This window comes from Hippopotamus amphibius, chromosome 6 (genome assembly GCF_030028045.1).
Source record: "Hippopotamus amphibius kiboko isolate mHipAmp2 chromosome 6, mHipAmp2.hap2, whole genome shotgun sequence".
NCBI classification, from domain to species: Eukaryota; Metazoa; Chordata; class Mammalia; order Artiodactyla; family Hippopotamidae; genus Hippopotamus; species Hippopotamus amphibius.
The window spans coordinates 169078706-169097574 of NC_080191.1; the positions used below are offsets into that span (position 1 = coordinate 169078706).

At 33.4% G+C, this 18869-nt stretch overlaps 1 protein-coding gene and 1 long non-coding RNA gene across 3 annotated transcripts in view; one reads left to right on the forward strand and one right to left on the reverse strand.

Moving 5' to 3' along the window:
• Nucleotides 1-18869, forward strand: part of LOC130855311 (uncharacterized) — a 70053-nt gene that overhangs the window by 26546 nt on the left and 24638 nt on the right. The window lies entirely within an intron of this gene.
• The window catches only part of ACAP2 (ArfGAP with coiled-coil, ankyrin repeat and PH domains 2), a 144289-nt gene that overhangs the window by 21220 nt on the left and 104200 nt on the right, over nt 1-18869 (reverse strand). For both annotated transcript variants that reach the window (XM_057738754.1, XM_057738753.1), the window contains exons 10-15: nt 16200-16312; nt 8990-9041; nt 7614-7714; nt 6909-7014; nt 1010-1218; nt 592-661 (exon numbers count right to left, since the gene is read on the reverse strand). In XM_057738754.1, the coding sequence (XP_057594737.1) occupies nt 592-661; nt 1010-1218; nt 6909-7014; nt 7614-7714; nt 8990-9041; nt 16200-16312 (651 nt within the window). The remainder of the gene's footprint in view (nt 1-591; nt 662-1009; nt 1219-6908; nt 7015-7613; nt 7715-8989; nt 9042-16199; nt 16313-18869) is intronic.

The window sequence follows — 18869 nt, forward strand, 5'->3', positions numbered from 1 at the left end:
TCTTCCCTGGTGGTGCAGTGGTTAAGAATCTGCCTGCCAATGGAGGGGATGTGGGTTTCATCCCACGGGAAGATCCCACATGCCATGGAGCAACTAAGACTGTGAGCCACAATTACTGAGTCTGCACGCCTAGAGCCCGAGCTCCACAACAAGAGAAGCCACCACAATGAGGAGCCTGTGCACCACAATGAAGAGTAGCCCCCGCTCACCACAACTATAGAAAGCCCACGTGCAGCAATGAAGATATAATGCAGCCAAAATTAAATGAAATTAAAAAAAAAAAAAAAGAAAAAGAAAAGAAAACACTAAATTTGCCAAAATAACATCAGATATATTCCAATACAATTTAATTCATTGTTAGCACTGAGAAACTCACACATTTGTAAACCCAGATTCTAAAATCTTGACTTTTGGGAACTCCCTGGTGGTCCAGTGGTTAGGACTCCACCTTTCCACTGCAGGGGGCACAGGTTCCATCCCTGGTCGGGGAACTAAGATCCCACATAGCCGTGTGGCAAAAAAATAAATAAATAAATAAAATCTTGACTTTTATGTGAAAACAAAATATTTTTAAGCAAATATTTATTTTACCTTTAAAAGTTCAGGCTCCCAGGTGTCTAAAGTTAAAGATCGTACTTTTGAAAAATGAACTCCAAGACTCCTAAGCAGGAAAAAAAAAAAAAAAAAGACTGTATTAATATATAAAACTTTCAAGTCTCTATCTGCACACTGTACAAGTTATTTTTCTCTCTTCATGTGACACAGTCTCCAATACCGCCCTCGATACATACATAAATAGGGACAGATCTTCTAGTTAGTCATGAATGGTGAATCAAAGTCCTCAAAAGTACTTCACAAACCAGAATTTTACCCACTTCATAAAAGGTACAAAGACACAAGATGGCAGTCAAATGAGGCACGTGGGCAAGGTCGCCCAGCCCGTGGGACACGCGCGTCTTCGACGTGTGTTTAAGCGGAAGCAGCCTCTCAGCCAGGCAGGCCTACCCACCGGTGGATCCCAGAGCACTCGATGCACAGCGCGATGCCCAGGTTGATGCTGGCCCAGCGCGGGTCCGCCAGGCCACAGTCACAGCAGCTGCTGTTGCCAGGGATACACTGGACGCGCTGCAGCGCGCTTTCTCCTTTCAGTAACTGATCTTTGGATTCATGTCCAGAATCCACGCTTCCTGTGGATGGAGATGATTTCTTATCCAGCTTCTAAAAGAATTAAGAATTATTAAACAAACAAACAAAAGAACAGGATTTTAATACTACGTTGCGCACTACATGCTCCAAACAAAAGCTTCCAATCAACAAACTGAAGGCCTATTACGGGCCTAAGCCAAGCACTGTTATAAGCACTAAGGATTCAAGGACAAAAAGATACAGTCTTCCTCCATCAACTGGCCTTTAGTCTTGTAGGGAGAAACACATTAATATTGAAAAATAACTCAACACAATGAATTTATGTCTAAGATAAAATGGCAAAGAGAAAGGGGAACAATAATTTAACATGCAGGATGAGAGACAGAAAGAGTACACATGAGACTATTAAGACTCAAGAATAAAATAAATATTATTTTATACCAAGTTTTTCCAAGGTATTCAATGAACTGGAAGCAAGGTGTTTCAATTACTGCGGTGAGTTACTGAAAATGGTATGACCTTTTACTAATGAAGAGATCAACTGCATAGTTATAATTACGCAGTGAATCAAGAATAGAATGCACGATGTCTAAAATCTCATGGGAAACCAGGAGGAAAGCAAAAGGTGGCAGATATGCAAAAAGCTGATTTTTTAAGTGCACGACAAAGTCTATACCAATAATGACCAACTTCAAAGATGTCGTTTGAGGATCCTAAGCAATTAAAAATATGGCCTAAAAAGTCTTCTGGTCTAAAAACATTTCAACTTCAACAAGCCAGTATTTTAGTACAGAATCAACAGAAATATAATTTGGCCCTTGTCTTGCCCTTCTTGAAAACTCAACTCAATAGGCATTAGGTGGGGCTAAGGAAACGAAGTGTGGGGATACGGTATTCCAGAGAGGACTGAGCTGGGTGAGAGGCATACCCTCAAAGGAGAGGGACCCTGTGCACGGGGCTGTTCCCAAGCAGGAGAAGGAGGGTACCTGCAGAGGGAGACAGCCCAAGAGTGGAAATGAAAGCCTGAGGACAGAGAGGAACTACCAAGTAGCAGTGCCACCTAATGAGAGGTGTTAGAGCCTGGCAGGTGGGAAAGGGCAGCAGAGGAAGGATGCTGGTCACACACTGGGGCACTGGTCACATAAGTAAACCTGCTAAAAATAAATGGGAGCCAGACTTCTCGTTGCAGAGAAACGAGTTATTTATACAAAGAGAGAGAGACTTAGAACAAATCCTGTTGTATTAAGTTAGGACTGGAGATACCAACAGGCACCCAAACTGGTTTCACTATAAATAGAAAAAAAGTAATACAGATGTAAATGTGTGTATCTGTATATACACACATATATTCCCTTATCTTGGTTTCTAAAAACTATTTTCCACCAAAAAGAACTAGGGTACTTTGGAGAAACTACTGATTTCAAGGCTAGTGCAGAGAAAGTACTAGAAGCTGAACTCGGAACATCTCATCATGTTAGAAAGTAGGGAAGAGCTCAAAGGTTGCTGGGAACATGTCAAAAGGATACAGAACCAGGACTCCACTGGTCAAACTTGGGTCAATTTGAGCAACAAAACAAATAATGACAGTAATGAACTATAACACAGTGAATAAAATGGGGGGCTATACTGAGATAACCAAATTTTAAAATTTAAAGCTTGATGAGGAATAGAGTATTTACGTAGTCTCAAAGGACGCCCCCCCACACACACACAACACTATTATAAAGACAACATTATAATCGAGAAGTCTAGCAGACATCACCTAACTAAGTGATCAAAGTTAACACCACCAACGATGTGACAAATCAAAATCTTGTGCCACCTGAGAGGATGCGGTGAGAAGAACACAGCATCACTTATATAACATTCCTACCAAAGATGCATAACCTGTAAGTAAACATCAAACAAACCAACAATGAGGGAACACTCTACAAAAGTCTGTAATCTTCAATACAATCAAGGTCGAGAAAGTCAAAGTAAGACTGAGGGACATACCTAACTGAAGGAAACTGAAGAGTCACAACAAGTAAAAGAGAGCTGTGCTTCTGAACTGGATCTTTTTGCTGTAAAGAACATTACTGGGACAACTGTTAAAACTTAATGGTATTTGAGAATTAAATGGTACTAATGGATCAATGCTCATTTCTTGATTTTGATGACTGTACTACGATTATATAGGAGAAATGTCCTAGTTGTGGGAAGTACTCATTAAATTAATAATGGATGATGGGGCATATGTTAGCAGCTTACTCTGAAATAGTTCAGGGGAAAAATTATTTGTATTATACTTGGAACTTCTCTGTAAATCTGAGATTAAAATTAGAAAAAAAAAAAAGAAATACAATCTGCTTTACTAAAATATGTTTCATAATGTGAATTAGCTCATAAGCAATTATCATATAGAGAAAGGATGTCAACATAATGCAGAAATCATGTTGGTTCATTCCCAATTTTTCCTTTATTAGCTAATGTTTTTGCACCAAATTAGAGAAGCCAAAAGCAAAGTTCACTAACACAGCAGAACTTGGGCTGGCCACCTCAAGGAACACAGGACTGAAAATGACAACCATCCCCATTCTTTGTAGCTCACTTTGGCCATGTGCTATGACTTCAGAGTGTTTACTGCACCATTCTTCCTCATCTTTATGTATTTTGCATATGTCACCAAAGCCTCAACCCTTCTGTATCCTTCCTTTAAGCTCTCTTCACCAATTTTTAAAGTTAAGTCCTATTTGTACTCTATACTACAGTGTTCACGTATCGGGAATTTAATGATGCTAATATTGGGTTGGCCAAAAAGTTCATTTGGTTAGTGAATACGTTGTTCAATAAAGTTCTTCGTGAAAATGAAAAATGTCTTTTATTTTTTACTTAAAACCAAACTTTTGGCCAACACAATATTTTTATTGAGGTTTTAAAGTTCCTAAAATTATTGAAGTTACAAACTTACACAGGTTTTTAGGTTGGCCCTATCCCTATTTTTCCTGTGACCCCTACTATTTCTGGTGTATGATTTTGCTAACACAGGTATTTCAGCAATACCACTAGCTTCTTCATCAAGATGATCTGGATACACGACTAAATTTGTTCCTTCTCAAAACTCTGCATAAAAACTAGAGAAATTTTTAAAAGGCATTACCCAGAGCCCTTATTTGGACAAAGCTGTGATAATCTGAATGTGAAAAAAGAGTAATTACTGCAGTTAATTGGAACCCACTGTATTTATAAAAATCCATGAGTGTATAACGACATCCCCCAAAAAACATATCTGTCCCCACTTAAGGTAGCTAATAAATCAACCAAATGTGATAATTAAAAGCAAAAAATTAAGCATCTTATTAAAGTAACTAAATAGCTCCACTGATGAAGAAAACCTGTATTTCACATAAGAATGCAGGTTAATAAATGCAGACAGGATGACAGAATTAGAAAATCATCATTTGGCAATTCCTAATGAAATTACAAACTCAATTATAAAACTCAGATGAATGGTTGATGGAGTGAAGATCTCATAGGGTCAAAGTAACACAAAGTAGATTTGTTACACAAAATAACAAAGTAGACTGGGAACAAGAAAGGAAATGTAAGTGACAATGGAGGGATCATACTGTCATCTCCCTAATCCAATCTGTCTGCTTCATCTTCACACAGAAAATTTTAGCATTAGCAATGGTTGGATAACAATATTTTGTGCCTCCTGTTGCAACATGAAGTATACACATCACCTATGTTGCAATCTATGAGAAGCAATTCTACAGGAACAAATAGCCTAACCTTTTCAGCAAGTCACTGTCATGAAAAAAAGGAACTGTTCTAGATTGAAAGACAAGGAACATAAGACCACATGCAATGCCTGGTCATAGAAAAGATCCTACTTTGTAAAACAGGTTGTAAAAGTCGTTTTTTTAGGACAACTGGAGACATCTGAATATACACTGGGTTACAGACGATATTAAGAAATTACTATTAAGTGTGGAATGACATTATATCTGTAATCTACTTTAGAAAACTTAAGCCTTTTTAATTAAAAAAATTAAGACATTTATCCACAAGAATAGGGAGAAATGGAAAGAAAATAAAAGCAACAAAATTTGGGGAGCTGGAAAGTGACTGGATGAATGGTAACTGAGTAGACCACGGTAAAACCTAAGGAAATAATAAGAAAAATCTAAGTCTATCAATTTACATCACATAATACTCAAAGGATTCAAGGATTTATACCAGTGAATCTTGGAAGTGGGGATGAAAGTAGGAGGAATGACTGTTTAAGAAGCAGTTAGACTGAAGGTCCCCTCCCCAATGCTGCCATTAGTGGACTGCTCTCTACAAAGACACGCAAAGGACTAGAGGTTTATTCTCTGAGAAAGTAAAGCAGAGAGTGACTGGATGAGGTTTACCTGAAAGGTGGAAGGCAGACGACTGAATGAACACATACACCCCGAATGCCAAGATCCCCAGCAATGCGCTCCCAGCCAGCTCCTTATCCCTGTGCAGGGATGGGCGAGTCTTCTCTGGCGCGCCTTCGCTGAAGGCTCCAAAGACCCTGACTCGCTGTTCCTCAACAAACGGTCCACACTTTGGTGAAGCTCACAATCAACAAAGTCCTAACCACGTTCTCAGAGCTTCCAAAGAGGTCAGCCCTTCGCTTGCAGCCATGAGAAGATGACCAGGTAGCTGAGGAAAGCCCCTAATAAAATGGTTCTCCACAATGCCTGCACACACAAATCACTTAGAAAGCTTTTATAAATATTGATGCCTGGGTCCCAACCCCGTTCAATTGTTCTGGGGTGGGAACTACGCACTGGGGTTTTTTAAAGCTTCTTGTGTTATCATCATGTGCAGTCAGGATTAAGAACCACAACTCTAACGCTGCATGCGTGAAAAAAGAACAGGTTTATGTGTATAAACACTCAGCAAACAAAAAGGAACAACTCTTGGAAATTAAATATGTGCTAACAGAACTGAAATATTCAATAGAAGGTTTCGGAAGACTGATAAAATCTCCCAGAATGCAGAGTAAAAAATACAAAAAATAAGAAAATCATAAGAACAGTCCAGAAATTCCAGAAAAAGAAAACAAAGAAATTGGAGAGGAGGAATATTAAAGATTGGTAACAAGAAAGACTTCAACAGCAACTCCTGAAACAAGAAAAACACTGCCATTAAAAATCTTAAGAATAATCGTTTCCAACCTAAAACTTCAACACTCAACCAAACTATCAAACAAATGTGAGGATAAAATAAAGATATTTTCAGACATGCACAGACTCACAAATGCCCCGTTTTCAGGAAGCTGGTAGAGGAAGTGGTGCACTCCATTTCTGAAGACTCACTCATGGTCTTGCTCAAAAGAGTATATAAACTCGCTGGGTAGCAAAAAGCCAGACTACGATCCAAGACTCTATATTCACCTTATCTTCTCCAGGGAGATGTCAACTAAAAATATGAGCTTTCCTTTTTTGCTTTTCATCCCATTTTAATTTTAAATACCTTTCACATTCACTGTTTTATTAGAATAATAAAATATGTGGGGAAAATATTTGCATCAGAATACCTGGGACACATATTCAAATACTGGATTAAACATGTTGAAATATTGGAATAAAATAAGAGAAACTGAATCTCTAATTTAAAAATAAAACCCATTTCAATTACAAAAAAATCCTCCTCCATAAAAAAGAATGTTATGATCATGCAATGTTGCAACTAAAATTAAAAACTTTGTCAATATATCATTTGGTACTGCAATATTGTCTACTAACCTCTGATTCATCACCCTTCTCCCTGTAAGCAGTAGCAATGCTGGTCTGAACAGCCTTAATCCATGCCTGGCGCAGCTTTTCAGAATCTGCCTGAAGCATACAACTTCTAAAAGGAAATAACATTGTTTTCTTAGATACTAAATTAACCCCACAAGTAAGAAGGTTTACTTTTTTGTCCACTCTGCTATTTAATAATTTTCTAACAAAAAAAATAATTTCTGTTGAAAGGTTTTTTTTCACCCATCTTTAGGACAGAGCATGTTCATAAAGAAATCAAGGAACCAATGAAATGAATTACCTACTGAAAACTCATTCCTGTAAATTAAAGGAAAAAAAACAACTTTAAATTTGCCACATAAAATAACATTAAGTTTTTCCACTGGAGAGATATATGAAATGATAGTTATCAAAGAAATTTATCTGAGATATGACTTCAGTTCATTACCATGACAGTTAAAATGTTTTCATATGGCCACATCAATCATCTTTATAGAATTTAAAGAATATGATACTGGGTAGAAGTTACATAAATATCTGATTTAATATGTGTAACCATTAATTATTAAAATTTACTTTTAGAATACTTTTTTCCTCTTTAGCTCATATAATCACAACTACAACAGAAATCTTTCTGTAGTTTGGAAGGTTCTTTAAGACAACTATAGAAACATAAAAGCAACTCTCAAATTCTTTAGAACCACTCACTTTGTCGGAGAGACCACCTCAAAGCAGAACCGTCGTTCTATGTCCTCACAATGCTTCACCGTGCAGAGCCTCAGATCCTCCACCACCACGGTGGGATTATCCTACAGCAGGGAAACAAGACTCCCATTCTTACCAACCTAGGTTTCAAATACCACTACCAATAAAAACATACTTAAAAACAGTACTTGAAATAAATGGTCTAATTTTAAAGGTTTATATTTTATCTTATTTTAGATTAGAAATAGGAGTTATCAACATAGATATAACTAATAAAGGTAATTCTGTCCTGTTAATAATTTTCTCTGCTTCATAAAACTGCTGTATAAGAATTAAATGAAATAGTTTATATAAACTTAGTCCAACACTTGGTAGTTAACTAGCAGGTGCTCAATAAATGTTAACTTCCTGTTAATTTTCTTCCATTTGCTTTCATATCGATTTCTCTCCTGACCCCCTCTGGCATATAATAAAAGCTACTTTCCTCCAAAAAAGAAGCCTTTCATAAGTCAAGTTTAAATAACTGAAAGAAAAATAAGAAGCCTATACATGCTTCTTAAAATACCTAAGAAAACGAGAAATTTTTTATCATATTTTAGTACTTAATATAAATATGAACTCAAAACCAAGCTTATCAGAGTAGAAAATACCATGAACTGATTAGTTAGAATAAAGAAATTGTATGGAATAAACCTGCTACCATAGAACCTAGCAAGTAAAATTTCACATTGTGTCATCTCAAGAGTAAAGTGGATATTTGAAATTTACAGTTGAATATATCATTCATAAAGGCTAACTAGTAAAAATCGTCATCAATTAACTAATAGTTCTTTTTCTCTAATTATCGTTAATATTCTCAAGTTACATATAATCTCATTACACCTTTCCATTAAATAAAAATACCTCATTCTTAAAATCAGTTTCAGGAAAACAAATATGCAAATACAATATTAACAAATTTAGAGGTTTCCATTTAAATTAATTCAAGCTTACATTTTAATGTAATTATTAACCTTTCTCTATTACCACTTTTGGCCCTAAGCTGGTATTTCTTAAAAGGCATCCTTTCTTTCAGCACCAAAACAGTATTAGGGAATTCCTGTCTCACAGCTGGACAAAGAAACATGTGAAGGAATACAAGTAATAATCCTGGGACACAGAAAAATCCATCTCAAAGCTAGGAATTAAGAATTCAGGAAACAACCTTGATACTTTCCACTTCTCAGTCTTCTTATACATACCCAAATATAAAACTAGTAAACGGTAATTTTGTATACATGCATATTTATGGACTTCAATGCTTTACCAACAGGGACAGGTAAAAAACTGAAACTGGGGACTCCATGAGTTTTCACTTAATTACTTAACAAAACACCTACCTTAAACTTTTTCTGGTAAACCAACTGATTATTCTGTATTGAAAACCAGCGTCTAAATAAATACAAAATAGGTTACGTTTTCACAAACAGAATTTATTTCAGTTGTTGTTAGAAATATTTGGGAAAGCACTAGAAAATCAGTTTATGGTAATTATGTTTTTAGAAATGCATTGTTTTGTTTTGCTTTATATAAACTGATGTCAATGAGAAAACCACTGAAAGTAAAAAACAATTTCAGACAATTTTAAAACCAAAGATTAGGAAAATAAAATTACTATACTTTGATTCATTGTTATGTCAGAAATTCATATCCTAACAGAAGTTGTTATCCTTTATGCCATTACCAAATAATAATTGTTTTAAAATAAAAATTTAGCTTTTTGAGCTTCCTCAAAAATAACTAAATCTTCCCCCCAAAATAAATTGCTTTTGTTATAAAGTAGAAATAAATTTATATTATAAATAAGACTATTCACTTGTATAAAAGACTGAAATAAATGGTGCTTTGTTTTCAACTTTTCTGCAGCTAATTCAGCAAGCATTTGATTTGTTAAGCAAAACAGAAAATTATATCATCCTTTTAGAACTGATATCAAACAGAACATAGTCACCAATTCACTTGGGTTTACTTTCATGTAAAATACTTCTAAGCAGAATAATCAAAGTTATTACTAAAAATGAGTCACCCAACTATTTATATTGTTCTGCTCATTACTGTAAATTAATTGGCAAACACTTTACTTGCAATTCTTTAGAAGAAAAAACTAAGCTATGCATGGCATATTTACTAATTCTAATTTATTAAAACAGTAAAAGGACCTAAAGATTTACCAAAAAAAAAAATCACAGCCAAAAGCCATTCATAAAAGGAAGCAAAAATTCTCATCAAGCATGAAAGGTAAAACAATATTTGACTCATTATTTTAAAATTAGTTTCATGTGAGATGATTTCTATTGTAAACATTAGTTATTAATCTATTAGCAGATAGAGATTCTACCTTTTCATTGATACTAATACAAAGCACTAAAAATTGTATTTAGACATATTTAGAATTTCTATTTTAAAAAATTAAGTTACTTCTCCAAAGCTGAGAAAATGATTAGATGCTTTTCTATTTTTAAGCTAGACAGATTGTTAGATTTTCTTGCTATTTAAAAAGGTATCACCTTTACCATTAAAATAGAGATTTGTTAAATAAGCAACTACATAAAACCAAGTGGGTTGCCTCTGAATGCAAATCATCAAGAGGTGGGCTAGAAAAGGAAGAACTTCTGGGTCTCTTTGCTGTGGGACACATGGTTGGTTAGAACTGTTAAGGAAATACCTTCAAACAAACAAAATGGTGCAGCCCTGCCACATGGGATGACATGCAATGGAAACAATCTCTGATATTGATTAAAGTGCTTTTTAAAAAATCATTTGAAGTAGTGTAAACTATATTAATAAAATGTTTTGTTTTATATATAATAATCATATTATACAATTTGATGAAAAACTGCAAGAATTTTATTGCACAGTGGAAAAACAGCCATGTAAACTTTTCATGCTTCTGAGGTCTTCAAAAAATAAATTTCTTCTGACCTGCTGAATCTTAGCCTCTAAACACAAGAATAAAATACTAGATAAAAACTCATGTTTTTTTGTTAGAGGCCATTTCCTCTGAATATTAACTTCATAGATCATTTATATTTCTGAAACTCAGTTCCCCTGACATCTATCTGCTCCTGGGTAACTTTCTCACATCATCGGTTTTTGTATACACCATAAATTCAAGACACTATAAATTCATCTTAATCTGACATCTCCTAAGAAAAAAAAATCACAATGTATCCTAGGTAGAAAAAAATTTTAATGACTAAGATCAGTATGTCTTACAATACTATCTCCCCTCCTCTGCCATTAAAAAAAGAGAAAAGAGCTAACTTTACTCATTTACATTGATCAAGATCTTAATGAGGTAAGTAAAATAAAATATAATTTTAAATTGCTCCTATAGAATAATCCTAGTTATTATTAACAATTCCTATAAAAGGAAAAGTAAGACAGTTCATAGTCTATGGGATATGGAAAAATACTTAATATTTCAAGCTCATGCTAACTGCAATTTGAAGATTCTTTAAAAGGTAATTTAATAAAAAAGACAAATGTTGGAAAGCATTGTGCTGACAACTACACTATATTCTACAAGATTTAAAAACTGACCACAAAGCCAAAATGTAAGTTTCTAAAAAGGAAGATTCCTTGGTTTTAAGAAAACTAAGACATCACTTTATACCTATCTCAAATTGAGATAACTCAATAAAGATTTTAGATCAGAGTATTACATTCATAAATAAGTATTAATTTTTAAACACCAATGAGAGCTTCCAGATGGCAAAAATTTGGGGGGGGGGGGAATACATTAAAAAATAAATCAAGCATCTTTTACAATTTTTGATCCCTGGACTTGAAATCAAGAACATGGGCAAAAGTCAAACTTCTATATCTGTATAAACTTTTATCACTAAAACTATACAGATGATGGATTCATGCACACATTCACATAGGTGCCAAATACGTGAACATTTAACAAGCTTAAAAGCTTGAGCACATATGTGTTTCCTTTATTTAAAATTCAATTTAATTTTTCACAAGTTAAAAAGACCAAAATGGTAAAACAAAATAGCTAGGAACTGACAATGTTTTCTTTAAATACAATTAATGAGGTGAGGAGCAAAGGGGCTAATTTCTGATCACTGCTTAGAACCCTAAAGAGCATTTACTCGCTTATTTCCCTTAAAAATACATGTACACACGCGCACACCACACACACCACACGCGCACACAAAGACGCGCACGTGCGCGCGCACACACACACACACACACACACACATAATATGTATGTATCTGTATTACTCTTCTTTGGATAACTATGTGACACATAGCAAATGTTCTTTTCCAGATTAAAACAATTGAGATAAGCAATGAAAAGGTACAATTCCATTCCTCAAAGAAGATGTTTGCATCTTCTTCCCAATTTAAAACATAAGAGACTTTATATCCATTGCAAGTAATCCAACTGAAATGCAGGTTAATTATGAGCCTTCTCGTGCCAAAGAGGAAACTGGAGTAAGGTAGGGGTGAGAGGAAGGAAGCCATTTGGTACCTGATATGATCGGGCTTTTTCCTGTCATGTGAAAAAATGGGGCAGGATTAAAACATAAAGGAAAGGTGGTAAAAGGATGAAAACGCAAATGTGCAAAATAAGCAAAGGACTAGCATGATATGAAAATAAAGTAAGAATTAAAGGAACCAGCTTAAGCTCATAATCTAACAAGTCAAAAATATCTGTTGCATTTTGCTCACATATTATACATACATGCATTTATACAATGAATTTCAAATCTTAGGAATCTGAAATGCTAATATTTCAGAAATAGTCAAAATTTTATTCAAAGTATTATGGTATAGAAAGTTCAGGTAAGACTTAGCACACTCTACTATTATTTTCTGCCTCTATGGTCAGAGCTATAAAATATAAATAGTACCTTTCCTCATCTTAAAAAATTAAAGGAAATAATCACTACAGTTATACCTATATAAACCTGAAACAAATAAGAATTTTCCATACAGAAAAGTTCCTTCCACCTGCTCGCTCTCTTTTCATCAAGTGACAGCAGAGACTCTAAGGCCACACATGAGCAGAGCTTATCTTTAATCTACGTGTACACTTCTTATTTGTATCTGTGCTAGAAGCAAATAGAATACTTTGCTTTATGATACTGTATAATACATTTTATGCTTTTAGCTATACTTTCTAGTTCAACAAAGACTGAGTATAGTACGTAATTATTCAACTTCTTTATTAAACACCTCATTACTAAATAATGTTAATATTTAATTATTTTCCTTGTTCCATCGTCTCTAAATTCATCATGAAAAGCAAAAGAGAAACAGTATTAGTAACCCATACAGCACTGACTTGAGCTTGAAGTGAAGCTGCCACATTGAGAAGATGGCCTGGTGCAAAAAGACTATTTTGTAGATATCACATCTTCAAAAATATATGTATTATAGACATATAAAAGTCTTAAGACACCACAAACCAGAAATCGGAAACCAACCAGAAACAAGCTCAACAATTCACATAAGCCGTAAAACGTTTCACTCGTCACACTATTTCAATCATATCACACAAAATACCATCTCTTTGGTTAAATTTCATATTGCAGAATGATGCTTTCAAGATATACTTAGATTTTACGAAATACGGGGTCAGCTTTTAAAACTATCTGGGAATTCCTAGTCAAATTCATATTTCCTTCAGGAAAATCTTTTTAAAAAGTTGGTTTTGAAAATATTATATGCCACTATTCCATACAACTATAGACAACAGCAAATTTGTCATCATATGATTGGGACCTTATAGTGACTACAAGAAAGTATGTTTCCTAAAACTAAACCACAAACAATCTTAAAAAAAAAAAAAAAAAAAAACTTAAACAGTGGGCAGAAAAAAATATGTATATTTGAACAGCTGAATTCCTGGCTTTTTAAAGTTAAGGCACAAATATCACAAATACAGTCTTTTATTCGGAGGCTAGTAGAATATATTAAATCAAGCTGGACAGAGAACTACAGAAGTAGGGCAGAGTCTGAAGTCATATACAGGTAAAGGGAAACATTTGCAAGTATTTAAGATTAGATTTTTGGGACCCTCATATAAAAAATTTAGATACATTCCAAATTTTTCAAATTGAAAAAGCAGAATTCTAAATAACATTTAATAGATTTTCTTTCTTCTCGCTTTTTTAGTTACTGACCTATAACCTAGAAAATATTTAAGACTTTTATTACAAGGTTTTGACTTATGCTTTTGTTTTTGAAAAGAGATTTTTATAATGTTTATATGCTATATTCCTTACAAGTCTGCTTTTAACTAGTGTTTTCATCAAAATATTCTTTAAAGGCATGTGAAAATGAAATTAATTTGCTATCCATAATTTATTCCTAATAATGCAAATGGATTAGGAAGTTTTTAAAAATTAGTTTTTAAGCTATTTTTTGTTGTTATTGAAGTTGTATTTTGTCCTATCAAAATACAGATTGTTTGGAATTTCCATAGCAAGTTTTTTAAAAAGCCAGGTTTTGAGCCTCAATTCTGTCACAAACCAGCTGTGTGACCTTGAATGAGCAGCCATCTCCCTGCACCTCCATTTCTTTACTAAAAATTAGGGTGTTAACTACAATCTATGAGTCTAATCAATAACTGTCATCCTACCACATAGAAAAGGCATCTCCTTTAAAACATGGTCTCATTTCCAAAGTTATTATCTTTCTCACTTGGCAAATTAATAGTTATTCCCTACTTGATTTTAGTTACATTTTAATGTCTATGCCAATGAATAAAATTCATGAAACATATAATAAAAAAACCAAAATGTCCATGCTTAAATCAACTAATGTTCTTCTGTTGTCCTAAATGGGAATGCAATTTTCCACTAACACTTACTGTGCTTCATTTTGAAGTCTGAGAGCTTTCTGATTGGAGTAGTCCATGGAAGTTCATTTCATTTCTTCTTAACATAATGGTACAGTTTCTACGGATTTACTGTATTTTCACTGTGTTAAATTTTAAGAAGGTTGTTTTGAAATCTGAAGGTTAAAATTCAGTTCTAACATTACCCCATGGAACTGTACTGGTTGAAAAATCTTTATTACAAAAATTTGACAATCACACTACTTTTTAATTTCCTACTCTGGCTTTGGAAATTTGCCAGGGAAGGCTTAAAAGATTATTGGCTTAATACAGAATTTTAATTTTTCATTTTTACTTTACAATAGTTAAAACATTATTTCTTAACCAGACCATTTTAGTTGATCCCTCTATATTCATGTATTATTTTTTTAAAGTTCTGCATAACTCAAGAGACTTAATATCAAATATAATCATTTTTTCCAGTTTATAATCATCCTCAAGTAAAGAAAAATTATTCCAAATACAACACACCATGCACCATTTAAACGTCTGACAATATCAAATGCTAGGGAAATACTCAATGTATCACTGACATTTGAAAATATCAGTAAATGTTTTTTCTATATAACCTCATCACCATGAACTCAAAATAAGTGCACTAGGAATCTATTTCAATACATTGAATATCCAAGCATAATCGTTTCCATTTAAATTAACAAAAATGTATACTAAATTAAACTTACCAAGAAAATTCTATTTATTTTGCTAATGTCCATTTTTTTAAAAGAAAACAATGTTCTCTATCATTAAGTGAATTCATATCCTGTTCAAGTAGTAAATAAAATATATACATTCAACCAATAATATAACAGTAAATCAATTAACCAGAACCCAATACTACCCTCAACTATTACAAAACTGTTTTGACTACTCTTTTTTTTTTTTTTTTTGCAAGAAGGGAAGCATCCTTGAATAAAAGACTAATCACTGCTATTCAGAAGGATGATCCTGAGGTAATTCAATCTTTTTTTTTTTTTTGCCTTAACATCTGAAATTCTTTCACTTTATTAATACATGAGAAAATATAATAAAATATTTTATACATTCATTCAGAAGATGTTTACTAGGTCAATATTTCCAAATATCGATTTAGAAAAAAAAAATTTTCAGTTTTTGATAGGCATCAAGTTTAGGAAAAAACAGCACCAGCTGCCATACGCACTTCACATACAGGAACAATTCCATATTCTAAAACCCCTGGTTAAAGTTACTGCAAAGATCAGGATCACCGCTTAAAGATTCACAAGCCAAAATTAAGTTAAAATGTACATAAACAGCATATACAGGAGGAACTCAAATGGAAACAAAAGCTCACTTGTCCTATTCATCCCCTATATTCAATATATAATTTGCAATCAGATCTATTTTGTAACAAACATGGGAGGAAGCTCACATTTAAAAATTTATTCATTGTAACAATCTAGTCACTACAAACCAAGCATGATAAAAATTCTCCTTGCTCCCTGGTTTAAGCTGTGCTTAAATTTTAGAATTTAGAATTACTACTGTTATTTTCCACTTGCTTAAGGTCCCTTTCCTAGAACAGCATCTTATCTTCAATGGACTGGGTTCAGGAAAGTTACTAGAGACTGTGAATCTAGAGAATTATGAAGGAAAGAGCTGCCAAACCATAGGGAAAGTCGGAAAACTGAGAATATGGAAAGAGCAAGACTGGATTTGAAATATATTACCTGTTCCAAGTTTTGAAGGCATTGCTGGCTCGTTTGAACAGATAACCTTCCATAACAATGCCATTTGCAGCATCTACATTATATTCTAGCTTAGAATCATCACTGGAGAAATCCTAGACAAAATAACACATTAAAAAAAGTTCATATGATTTTTACTGATTTCCCTAGACAACAAATCTATCCTAGAGAAACAGCTCAAACAGGAAAAAGCTTTGTATTAAGATAGTTATATGAACAATATTCATAAGAAAGGGGAGAGACCTAAATGTTCAATAATAGAAGAATGCTTCAACATATTAATGTATTTCAATTCAGTGGACTATTATGCAATAACACAGACAAGTATACAGAATACACATTAAAAGAGAAAAAATATAAATTTTATAAATTATATAACTTGGATAATAAATTGTATATACACTGTAATTAAAAACACAATACGTATACAAATAGACAAAGGGAACAACTTCATATTCTATAGGTATTACGTTTAAAATGTTTTTATTTAATCCCAATATTTTATGGTGATGTGTCTGCAACAATTTTTTTAAAAGGAATATGGGTATATTTAATTGGGATTATTTAAATCTATCACTATTTTCTAAATATATTACTATTATGGTAGTTTCCTAAATCTGATAGAAACAATAACTCCAGTATTTGGGAGCTCAGAAAAAGGATTAAAATAACATTTATTTTTGCAAAGGAGAAGCACCACAACGTGAAGTGGGCATTCCAAGCTCACTGTTTTATGAGGACTACAGAATCACTCATAGTCCTCTTCTATCATTCTAATCGTTCTAGTTTTCACTTGAATGCAATTCAAACTTTCAGTTTTTCTCCAAAGATTCATTAAGTTTTGAAATCAGAAATCCTATTTTTAAAACATTTCCTGGTGAAGTTTCAAAGTAATTTCAACAAAACTGCAAGACTGCTGCGATCCCCAAACTGAAAACTCTAAAAGTCAGTCTTGAAACTTTCAAAATTACTGCTGGACCGATAATCAAAATTAGAGTGCTATTCTATTAAAGAGTAGTAGATGTTCTGTCTTGAGAAAGACTTTGGTAGAGGCTGGATGACCACCTGCCAAGAAGCTGGGATGTGGGGATCCTGTACCGGAGGGGAAAAAAGAGTGAGCATCACCTAAGGGCTTTCCAAATCTAAGAGTCTATGATTATGGGAAAAGGAAATAGACTAACTTCAGAATTAAAAACAAACACTGCTGACATCTCTCAAAATTTAAAAGACATGATAATCCAAACTAATCAAATGAAATAATTTGTAAATAAATTGCTACATTTCTTCCTACTTTTACTTTGGGGGAAAAAAATCAGGGAAATTTTAATTTCTTCATTTAAAATGTATTTGAAGCTATAATTTATTTAATTTTGCAGACAGAATTAAGTCAGCAATAGATATAATTGAGTTTGGCAACATTCTAAAGATTTCATTTGTAACATCCGCAGCTTTTTCTAATAATCCTGAAGCCACTTAAAAAATAAGACTTCTCTGAAAGTGCAGTGCATTATAAGTATTTTTTCTAATTTCAACTGTTTTTCTCAAGATAAATTGTCTTCAATGTAATTACTATTAATATCAATTAATATTTTAAGGTACTGAAAATGTGACAGATATGATTTTATAATGAAGCAACTAATAATGTCAAATAAAATATATAATATTAGAATTTAAATACACTGATGAGCTGACAAATCAGGAAGGAATACTCACAGGCGAAAAGGATAAGTGAAAATTGGAAGCCACAGAGGTAAGCAGAGCAAGGAAGCAAAGTTTCACCTTAAGGGCATTTAATTTGTCTCATCAGGAGAACGTAAAGCTTTGGTGTGGGGTCCAAGGAATAGAAAGCAAGACCAAGATTGGCCAATGAGGGGACTCTAATAGAAGTTTCTCTTTTGAAATTGCAAGCAAGACAAGAAGGACCACTATTACCACTTTGATTCAAGATTATTTTGAAAGTCCTAGCTGGCAAAATAAACAAAAAGTAAAGGAAATGATTATTTGCAGATGATGTGACTGTATACACACAACATCCAAAAGAATCCAGAGATAAATTAGTATTAAAGAGAGTTTGAACAGACTACAGGTTACAAAATCAATACATAAAAAATCAAATGCTATTCTAATATATAACAAAAGTAAACAGTGAGAAAAGAAACTTAAAAGATAACATTTATAATAACATTTGTCATACAAGTATCTAGAAATAAATCTAACAAAAGATGTACAAGAAAATTAACAAACTTTATGAAAGACATTAAAGAAAACTTAAATAAATGGAAAAATATTTCAAGCTCACAGACTGGAAGACATTTAAAATAAAGATATCAATTCTTCCCCAAACTGATTCATAGATCCAAAGCAATCCCAATCAAAATCCCAAAAACTATTTTTACACAACCTGAAAAGCCACTCCTGAAATTTATATGGAAAAGCACAACTTTGACAATTCACTCTTGAAGAAGAGAAGGTAGGAGGCTTTGCTGTGTCAGATATCAAGATATACTATAAAGCTAAAATAATTAAGATAGCATAGTACTGGCATAAAGACAAAAAGACCAACAAAACAGAAGAGAGAGTCTGAAACAGACCTCACATGTATGGAAACGTGATGCATAACAGAGTATACAACACTGAGAAGTAGGGAAAAAA